The sequence below is a fragment of the Tamandua tetradactyla genome, chromosome 7 (genome assembly GCF_023851605.1).
Source record: "Tamandua tetradactyla isolate mTamTet1 chromosome 7, mTamTet1.pri, whole genome shotgun sequence".
In the NCBI taxonomy this organism is placed as follows: domain Eukaryota; kingdom Metazoa; phylum Chordata; class Mammalia; order Pilosa; family Myrmecophagidae; genus Tamandua; species Tamandua tetradactyla.
In genome coordinates this window covers 115,721,853-115,732,483 of record NC_135333.1, presented here as the reverse complement: position 1 = coordinate 115,732,483, position 10,631 = coordinate 115,721,853, and the positions used below count along the sequence as shown (strand labels likewise).

Genomic DNA, 10,631 nt, shown 5'->3' with positions numbered 1-10,631 from the left:
CACTCAAAACAGCTATCTGTGCGCAAACATCCCCACCCTACAGGATAAATTCTCAACTCCCTAACACAAAACCCACCTTGATCCCACTTTTGCCCCCGTCTCCAGGTTCTTCTCTCCTGCTCCTTGCCTGATACCTTTTGTGTCACCTCTACCTTCTTCCCAGGATATCAAACTTTCCCAAACCTCTGTGCTGCTGTGCATGCCATTCTCTCTTGTTTCAAATGCTTTTCTTCTGCTTATCTCCTCCCCCAAATTTCCCCATCCATCATCCAAACTCAGCTCAGACATATCTCTGAGAGCTCTTCCCTGATTTCCTCCTTAGTATCTCGCCCTTTCTTTTCTCTAAGTCCGTGCTATACTTTAAAGCAAGGGCTGGAAAACTTTTTCTTAAAGAGCTAAATAGTAAATATTTTAGGCTGTGCTATCCATGAAGTAAAACTGAGGATATTATGTAGGTACTTATGTAGTCATTTAAAAATGGAAGAAGCAGTCTTAGCTTATGGACCATACAAAAACAGATGACAAGCCAGGTTCAGCCCACAGGTCAAAGTTTGCCAACCCCTGCTTTAGGGAACTAATTGTGTATTTCCGTATTTACATCTCTGTCTCCCCTACTACGCTGTATGTCCTTGCATTCCACATCTAGTTCAGGGTCTGGTGCACAGTAGGTACTCAAAATATGTTGGTTGAGTGAACAGATGAGTGAATGATTGACTAAGAGTTTGAGTCCCTGTGAGAAGAGAAGCCAGAATTCTGAGGCCCTCATTTCCCACCTGTCTTCATCAGACTTCTTTTCCCAGATGTGCTAGGGTGTCACATGGGACCCTCTGATTTAAACCTGGAGCAAGGGAAGGCAGTGCTCCCCACAAACAAATTCAAGGCTTCTGGGGTGTCTAGAGTTGCTACTGAAACTTGGTCTTGTCCCTTTGTCCCTTCAGAAGTGACTCAGATGTTCTTATTATCTGTGTCCATGTCCCCACAATTCTCAGCAATGATCCTATAGGGCCCTGCCATGCAAAGAGAGGAAGGAAACAGAGTTTGGGTCTCAGGAAGGAGACGGGAAGGAGCTCTGGGGTGAGCAGCAGGGAAAATTTCAACAAAGGTGCCCAAATTTCACTAGCCAAAGCTAAAATGAGGAGGACCGGAGGTGAGAGAGGAAGTGGCTGAGTTGAGCAACTGGGGAGTTTCTCATTTTTTCAGTGTGGTATAATAGGAGACATGAGAGTAGGATACCACCTAATTGAAGCCTGACTGCCCTCCAGAAAAGGCCACTCTTTGGGTGAGTTGGACTTCTTCCATTAGAGAGAGTGGAAAGCTGGGAGACTCAGGTGCATACTTTTTTATGGTGAATGTGCTTTTAGTTTCTTTGTTTCCACATCTCCCAGGTGGCAAACAGAAAAAAAAGTTGAAGCCTGCATTTATGTACAGTGGAAAGGGTCAGAGGGGACCCTAGCAACATCCTGAATACAGAAAAGGGACTCCTGGGTGGTCTGGTCCTACTGAGAGTATCTGGATGGATATGGAAGGGGTCTGGAGTTTGGGCGTAGGGCCGGGGCCGGGGGTCAAAGATGGGACAGAGACTAAAAATTATTTACATAAGAACTTGGCAAAATCTTTGAGAATGAGAGAGGACTAAGAGAGAGTAAAAAGAGGGTTGGGGATCTTGGGATGAAGGGGCCTGCAAATGACTCAGAAGGCTGGAGAACTAAGGTGAACTCCAAGAGTAGTTCAGTTATCCAGGGGGCGGGAGCTGTTCAAGAGATTTAAGTTCCAGTCCGGGTTCTGACTCCCTCATTTCCACCCCTGCCTCTTCAGCATTCGTCATGTGGAACACCTCCAAGGCCAACTTCTCCTGCTACCATGAGTCTGTGCTGGGCTATCGTTACGTTGCAGTTAGCTGGGGGGTGGTGGTGGCTGTGACAGGCACGGTGGGCAATGTACTCACCCTGCTGGCCTTGGCCATCGAGCCCAAGCTCCGTACCCGTTTCAATCTGCTCATCGCCAACCTCTCCCTGGCCGATCTGCTCTACTGCACCCTGCTCCAGCCATTCTCTGTGGACACCTACCTCCACCTGCACTGGCGCACTGGCGCCACCTTCTGCAGGGTCTTTGGGCTCCTCCTCTTTGCTTCCAATTCGGTCTCCATCCTCACCCTTTGCCTCATTGCGCTGGGACGCTACCTCCTCATAGCCCATCCTAAACTTTTCCCCCGAGTTTTCAGTTCCAAGGGAGTGGTGATGGCGCTTGCAGGCACCTGGCTGGTGGGCGTGGCCAGCTTTGCCCCACTCTGGCCTATCTATATATTGGTGCCTGCAGTCTGCACCTGCAGCTTTGACCGTATCCGAGGCCGGCCCTACACCACCATCCTTATGGGCATCTACTTTATTCTTGGGCTCAGCAGTGTCGGCATCTTCTATTGCCTCATCCACCGCCAGGTAAAGCAAGCAGCACAGGCACTGGACCAGTACAAGCTGCACAAAGCAAGTGTCCGCTCCAACCATGTGGCTGGGACAGATGAAACCATGCCCGGACATTTCCGAGAACTGGACAGTGGGCTGGCATCAGGAGGGCCCAGCGAGGGGATTTCATCTGAGCCAGTCAGTGCTGCCACCACCCAGACCCTGGAGGGAGACTCATCAGAAGTGGAGGGTCATGGCCACAGCAAGGTAGCAAAGCCGAAAAGTTCTCCCCAGGTACTTGCCAAGGCCAGGCCAACCAAAGGAGCTCAAAAAGCCCAGGACTCCCCATCAGAGTTTGGGAAAGTGACTCGGATGTGTTTTGCTGTGTTTCTCTGCTTTGCTCTGAGCTACATCCCCTTCTTGCTTCTCAATATCCTGGACGCCCAAGTCCGGGCTCCCCGGGTTGTCCACATGCTGGCTGCCAACCTCACTTGGCTTAATGGTTGCATCAACCCTGTACTCTATGCAGCCATGAACCGCCAGTTCCGCCAAGCATATGGCTCTCTCCTAAGACGAGGACCCCAGCGTTTCCGCAGACTCCATTAGAACTGTAGCCATAGTCACCAGAATCCAGGACTGTCTGGATTTGTCTCCAAGTGGCCATTTGGCATGGACGTAGGTGAAAGTACACCTTATGGGCATCTTCACAGCTAACCCATGCCCCCAAAAGTCCAACCTTTGATCAGTGTTTCAACCCTTGACTGCTCAAGGATCATTATTAATAAATGAATTCTATGCTTTCAACGCTCAGGTGTGGTCTCTGGGGAAGAAGGAAAGAGGCCAGGGTTGGTTTGGAGCTGGAACATAGTAACTGAGGGTTCAGTCAGAGTACAGGCAGGAAGCACTGACCAAGGACAGAGTTTAAGCTGAGGAGTTTCCAAGTATAAAACATGTGAGCTAGTCTGAGAAGATTAGCCTGCCTTTTTATTTACTTCCCCCCAAAATGGCCTTCGCCCATAACCACTTTGCTGCCAGGATCCTCTTTCCCATGGTCACGTTGATTCCGCTCAAAGTTTTGTAACCCAGCTGTAATGTCCACTCCAGCAGGGGCAGCACCCTGGCTCCTGCCCTGTCCAAAAGAAATGGTTATGGATGAGGTCTCCTTTCTTTGTGGCAGTGGAAGAGCTTACCTGGGGTAACAACAGGCAGGCACTCCGGCTGCCCTAGCAGGGTCCCACAGGTTGAGGCTGATTGGCCTGGTCCGGGCCCTCACTTCCCCCTAGACTTGTTTTGGTTATTCCTGGCTTGTGAAAGCAAAACAGAGACTCTGCTTCAGAGGGCTCAGGGGCCAGGCTGGGGTAGACCTTGCTAGAGATACCTGTGTGCGTGCGCATGTGCATCCTTAAAGCACCTGCCACCAGGTGACGCTGGTTCCCTGTATTTCTTCTCTTGCTTTTTGATTGAGATCCTCTGACCGGCAGGGGTGGAAACCCAAGGATCTATCCCCTCCTTTCCCCCCAAAGCTTAGGAGGAAAAGTGAAGAATGAGCCATTTTATTATTCACGAGATATTTATTGTCTACTTGGTGCTGGGGGTGCCGGAGGTGGAGATGCAGGAGACGATGGGCGCTGTGCTGGTACCGGGATGGAGGGTGAGTCATGCTGTCCTGAACACTGGCTGCACACTGTTCCCTCCCAGACAACAACAGAAAGAGCCACAGTCTGGGTGGACAGATTGATTACCTCATATTCAACACAATTCCAGGACCCAGGAACCCTGCCTCCTAATCTGGAACATACGTTCCTGAGTATCCTCCGTCCACAAAAATATAGCGGCCTAAGCCAAGTCAAATTCCAACAAGTGAGGGAGGGGCCCAGCCAGGTGGGATGAACAGCAGGACCAATGAAGAACATCAGCCTAGTAGTGAAGAGACCAGGGTTCCAGGCAAGGCTCACTGGACCACGCTGAGCCTCAAGTTTTATAATCTATACAAAGGGTGGGGGGAGCAGGGGCAGGGTTGCACTCTTACCATGTGCTCAGTGCTGTTCTAAATCACATAAATACATTATTTCATGTAATCCTTACAAAAATGCTATGAGATAACTATTATAATCCCTTTCTAACTAATGAGAAAATGGAAGTGCAAATAGGTTAAGTAATTTGTCCAAGGCAGAATGGCTAGTAAGTGGCATGAGCATGATTTGAACCAAGTCTAACTTCAGTGTCCACTTACATGTCTAACAAGTACAAGACAGCTGCTTTTCTAAAACTAGAATCGAGTGGCCAGATGATCCCTAAAAGTCCTTCCAGCTTGGAACGTCTAAGAATCTAAAAGTTGGCAATTCTCTGAGGGTTGTAAAAGCGTTCACTTTTCATATTCCTTGAAGGCAATTCGAAAGCTTTGGCAAGGAGAGAGGAGCAGCAATGGAGATTGAGGTTAGACTTCAGGAGGGACTTCCCAAGTATTAGCCTCTGGAAAAAAATGACCCAGGGGACAGAGAAGGAAAACCCTGGAGTCTGAGACCTTAACAGGAAAGCAACCCCTTCCTCTCTCGCCATCCACCGACCACACCAACCCTCCCCTGCCCCTATTTTTAATAAGGATTGAATGAGTGAGACAGAAGAAAAACAAGATAATCTCTTCAGGCTTGCTCGCTCCTGAGGTGCATGGCATGTATGTGTCCAGGCACGAGGGGTCCCTCATGGTGCAGAGCTCACTCGTGTCTCAGGGAAGTGTGTGCGTTTGGGGACCCTGTATGTTCATGAGTATGAGTCAGTGTCTGTCTCTCTTTTCTCTCTATCTCTGTCAGTCTTCTCCGGAGCCGGAGTTCTATCGGTGACTTTCTGACGTTATCTCTCACGGCCTCTCTTTGTCTCTCTCCATCTGTCCGTCTCTCCTGTAGGCTGTCTTCATCTCTGTTACCTCTGTTATCTCCTTTTTCTGTTCAGCTCGGTCTCTCCCTCCCCCTGCTCTCTTCTCGCCTCCTCCCAAGTCCCCCGCCCGGGCTGCTCTTGCTCGCTTGCACACTCTCTCTCTTTCGCTGTCTCTTACGGGCAGATTTATGGTCAGCCCAGGGTCTTCCATTGGCCAAACGTTGACAGGACTTGATTTAACGCCGCTTTTCATTGGCTAAGCTTGACAGGGCGATTTACGAGACACTCTCCCATTGGCCGAACCGCCGTGGCCCTGATTTATGGCTCAGGGGCTGCGGGGAGGGGCGAGGCGCAGCTGGGGAGTGAGGCTGCCCCTCCCCTTGCCGCCGCTACCCTTTCCCTCTTTCCTCCTTTCACCCCTTTTTCTCTCCCTCCCCTCAAGGAATAATGCTTCCTCTACCTGTTTCTCTAGTGCCCGACTCCTCTTTCATCTACCAGCAGGGGAAAATGGGGGATTAAGGGGAGACAGAAGCAGAAGATGGGGTCCGATGAGGGTAAATATGGGCGGAGGAATCTGGAGATGGAGGGAGGTATAGCAGGGAAAGAAGACTGAAGAGGAAGAGAGCAGACTGAACTGGAGAGCTAAAGAGAAACTGAGGAGGCAGATAGGGTGAAAGAAAGGGGAGAGTTGAGGAGAAATGGAAGATTGAGAAGAGAAAGAGAGGGCTAAAGGGCTGGGGGGTCTGAGGAGAACAAAAGAGAGATTAACGGTAAAGAGAAAGCGAAGGTTTGAGGGCAAATGGACTTGAAGCTGGGCTATCCTGGCCCTGAAGGGAGACCTTTTCATTTCAAACCCTACTATTCAGACAATAAAAGATGGAAATTTCCTCATCAGACTGTGAAAAAGGTGAGGCTTAGAGAAGCAAAGACATGGAGAGAGGTGCAAAAGGGAGGTGAAGGAGAGAGAGTAGGAAAGGAGAACTGGAAGGTAATAGCAAAGAAAAGACGGTGATAAAAAGATAGAGAACTAATGGGGAAGACCACAACGAAGGTTAGTTTTGTGGGGGGTTTTTTGGGGGGGGGAGGGGCAGTGGGAGAGTGCAGTGGAAAAGGAGGAAATATTGAGAGAAACAATTCCTACTCTTCTTTAAAAAAACCATTGGACTGTACATGGGGACAAGTCAGGTGCCTCCCTCAGGAGACGTTCTGCTATGTCAAGGCTGCATTTGACTCCCCATTTGCTACACCTCACTCCTCCCCTTTGCCCACCTCTCCAGTTAAATTTATGAGTTCTGGGCTGGCCTTCAGGAATTAGGGATATTTATGCTTCTTTGAGAGTGAGGTTTGGAGGGTGATAAATAAGGGGCCATTGGGGGTGTGCTGGGAGCTCCTATTTTTAGTGTGGCCACTTTCACAGGGCCCCCACCCATTAACTCTCATACTGAGCCAGAGAAGGAAGCATTGAGAGAGATGGGGAGTGGGTTTCAGATATCTGGAAGGGCGTAAGCCCCTCAGAGGAATTCACAGCCTTTGCAGCAGAAAGGATTGAAGGTAGATGGGGGAGGAACTTTCCAAGCATCCTGGCATCCTTCCCTCGGTACCATTACAGCATTTCTGTGGAGGATAGAACAAAAGGGGGAGAAGCCAGTTTCCCCTCTGCCCTCCATAAGCTTAGTTGCTGAGGAGCAGGGACGAGGAGCCAGGAAATTCAGTGACAGGTTTCTCTGGCCTGTCACACACATGCACACACACAGGAAAAGGAAAATTTGAAATCCCCCACCTCCCCCACCACACACACACACATGCATACATGCGCAGAGACCACAGCCTAAGTCTCTGGGAGAGGAGGCTAGGAATGTTGGTCATAGGCCATCTCTTAGGAGTCTCATCCCCAAATTGTCTACCCCCACTGCTAGCTGAGAATTAAAAGCAGCCAGTAGTCCTTGACACCCCTTGCCCTGGGCCTCCAGGAAATGAGGGAGGGAGAAGGATTCTGCCCCGTGGATCCAGCATACAGTCTCCAGGTCTCAGCTCTAGGAGCCATGTGTCCACGATCCCCAGCCCACTCGGAGGGTTTGTTCTGGGGCTGGGTAGGTATTGGACAAAGATGGAAGGGGAGGGGGTGGTTAACAAAGAAAGTCTGTGATATAAGAAAGGTCTAAGGACAGGAGAGAGAGTTGGAGTAGGGTCCCCTTCCCCCAACTCCCACTCGAACATGCTTTCCCTCCACTGTAGCCTTAGCAGGGATGGCTACAGGGCGCGCACACACACACACACACACACACACACACACACACACACACACACCCCAGACTGTGCTGCCTATAGTGGGAAGCAGGAGGGAGGGAAAGGTCTAGACTGGCCCTTTAAGAGCCACTTAGGGTCAGAAAGCCTGGACTACAGAGAGGGGAAGGAGCTGATGTCAGAAGATGGATGGGCAGCAAGATGGGGATTGATGCTAATGGGGGAGTTAAAGCTAAGTACCCAGACACTCAGAGGGCAGAACTGCAGATCTGTCTTCCTTATGCTCACCCCCCACCCCCAAACCAAAGCTGTAAATCTGTCTCCTCAATTGGGGGGAGGGGTGAGTGAGGAAAAAAAACATGCTTTCCTCTCCCTTTTCCTATTGCTTCCTTACCCAGTTCAGCCCCCCAGTTCTTTTGTCCTCTCCCAATTCTCCCAATCCATGATCCCTTCCCACTAAAATTTCCAGTTTTCAGCTTTCCATTAGAAATTGAGGGAATGGTTTCAGCTTGTGGAAGAGTTTGAGAGGAAATCACAAAAAGCTCTTCTTCACTAGCCCCATGCTAGAACTGGTTAGTGGGATTGTGGGGAGAACCTGGTATGCTGGGAGCTCACAGTTGCCTCACTTGCTCTTCCTTCTACCCTTTTCTCTTGAAGAGAACCCTGGCAGCCTTTTCCCAGGAGAGTAGGGAGAGGGAGAGGTGGAAGCAGGATGTTGTGTGCCAGGGGTTGGAATGGGTATGGGAGCTTTGGGTTGGGTTTTGTGGAGGTCTCGGATACACTGGAGTTCTGCAGGGGCTGGTGGGCCTCCAAGGACAGCTGGGGAAGCTGCAGGAGCAATCTACTGAGAGATATATGGTCTAGTTTCTCGGAAACTCCTGGATCATATCATTCTCTCTCCTTGAGCACAAACCTTGTCTGCTGACTAGAGACAATTTCAGGCCAATAGTCTATTTACTGTAAAGGCAGACCTGACTGCTCCCTCTCACCTTTCAAGAGCGAGTTAGGGATCCTTCTCAAAGTGGCTAGAACTAGAATGCTTGGAGAATTCCATTTCTTTCTTTGCTTCCTAATGAGACTGTGTCTCCCATCTTTCAGGATTCATAATCACCCTTATCTCCTTCCCTATTGGCAGTCAGGGTCTGTTCTTGGGAAGTCCCTCTCTAATTGGAGAGAAGTCCCTCTTCATCTCATCTGTTGCACTGCTAGACCAAGGATTCCTTCCTAGTCCTGGGAACAATTGGTGCCAGAGCGCCCCCTGGTTCTTGAATTCTCAAAGAGTAGCATTCTTTTAAGAGAAACACTGGAAGACATCAATCTCACCCTTCTCCTCTAAGCTAGTTTCCCTTCAGGGACCTAAAATCACCTTGGAGTCATGATCTTCTCTGTGTCCTAGGTCTTCTGGGACAAGGAAAAGAACGAGGCCAGAGTGGGAAGAGTTGGTGGTCGTGACCATTTGCCTCTGGAACCCAGCCTCCCAGCTTCCCAGCCTCCCAGCCTCCAGCCCAGCGCTCACTCCCATCCCAGCGAGGTCAGCCATTGCTCTCAGCCCTGGGCTCTGGCTGCTTCTCTAACCCAGCGATAAATCCTGTCTTTGTCTCCCCTCCCCAACCTGGGCCCCAGGCAGGCTGGGGGTCAGAGGATGGGGGAGGGGTCAGTGTGGAGAAGGGGGAGATACAAGGAGAGTGGGAGGAGAAGACAGACCAGAGCAGCTGGTGGGCAGGCCTGGGGGGTGGGCCATGGGGGAAGAGGGCCTCTTGATTCCATGGATCCTGACTGCACATTCCAGCAGGCTGGCATTCCAAGTGAGAAAGCCAGGATTCCCTAGAAGATTTGGAAATACCTTGGGAATGACCCCTGGAGCATCAGGAATGCTAGGAGATGGGGAGAGTGGGGGTAGGTACCTCAAGGAAGGAGGTTATTGAAGGAAATGGGAGAATGTTGTGGGCATCATCCCTATCCCCACAAGACCCCATTCACATGCAAATTCCCCCCAGTCACACACACACACACACACACACACACACACACACATGATTTATGGCCTATCAACAACAGCAAGCCCCAGAGAACCAGTCTGCCCCTTGCCTGGCCCCTCCCCAGCGGCATTCTCTTACTGTGACTCCTGTCTCCATCTTTGGCTTCTTTTTCTCCCAGCCTTGCTGTCTGTCAGTTTCTCTTACTCTCCCAGTTTGTCATTCTTACTTTCTGTTAACACTCAGCCTCTGCCTCTGTCTTGTCACTTTTTCTCTCTTATGTTTCTCCTTTCATTTTCCTATCCCTCCCCTCCCCCACTTCCTTGGCGTCTCCATCTGTCCTGTCTCTGAAACTCTTTGATCCAGTCATCCTTCCCCTCATTCCTACCTCAGAGCCCTTTGTCCTGGCTCAGAAGGACCACAGGGAGTCAAGCTGCAAGGAGGAATAAGGCTCCCAGCGAGTCCCTGCTTTGGTGGGAGGTCTGGGATCATATTGGGATATGATGCCGGGAGAGGAGGCCAGAAGTCTTGGGCCAGGAGATGACCAGAGAGGGTACAACTAAGGGAAGAAAGATGAAAATGCAGAAGGGCAAATACTAAAGGGTAAGGATTTAGGGTTCCCTTTGTGTAATTTGGGTCATTCTGAGAGGAGCTGATGGGCAGTCACTGAATCATATTGAAACACAAATCCAGAGGCAAGGTCTGGAGACCTGGCTAGAGAAATGCAGACATGATGCCCACCAGGCAGCCACATTTCTGGGCTCTCTCTCATACCTGGGAAGCTCTCAGAGACCTTTCTCCTCTGCCAACAGTCTGAGTGCAGGTCTCCTCCCCACTCCCCCAGTTAGCATGACATCAGCTCTGGCTGCCACTGTCTTCAGCCCTGTTGATGTACTCTCCCATGGGTGAGAAAGAGGCCCCCGTTCACTCCGTATGCCAGATGCTGGGGCTTACACAGTCCAGCACCCCAGGGCTGAGGGTGGAAGGAGGCTGTACCAGAAAGGCAGTAGCAGGGCATGGTGGGAAAAGAGGGGGCATGGGCACCAGGGAAAGGGGAGGTGATGGAGGGGGACAGTTGAAGAAGAGAGCCTGCAACACTAAATCACCCTGTAGGGGGGATCCCTCTGCCTGAGCTCAG

The 10,631-nt window shown here is 50.6% G+C and overlaps 1 protein-coding gene across 1 annotated transcript; it reads left to right on the top strand.

Moving 5' to 3' along the window:
* The first annotated feature begins 1,201 nt into the window (after positions 1–1,201).
* Positions 1,202–3,248, top strand: GPR84 (G protein-coupled receptor 84). The gene is made up of 2 exons (XM_077168007.1): positions 1,202–1,279; positions 1,816–3,248. Exon 2 carries the CDS (start codon positions 1,824–1,826, stop codon positions 3,003–3,005), a length of 1,182 nt encoding a protein of 393 aa, XP_077024122.1. The 5' UTR covers positions 1,202–1,279; positions 1,816–1,823; the 3' UTR covers positions 3,006–3,248.
* Positions 3,249–10,631: the final 7,383 nt, after the last annotated feature.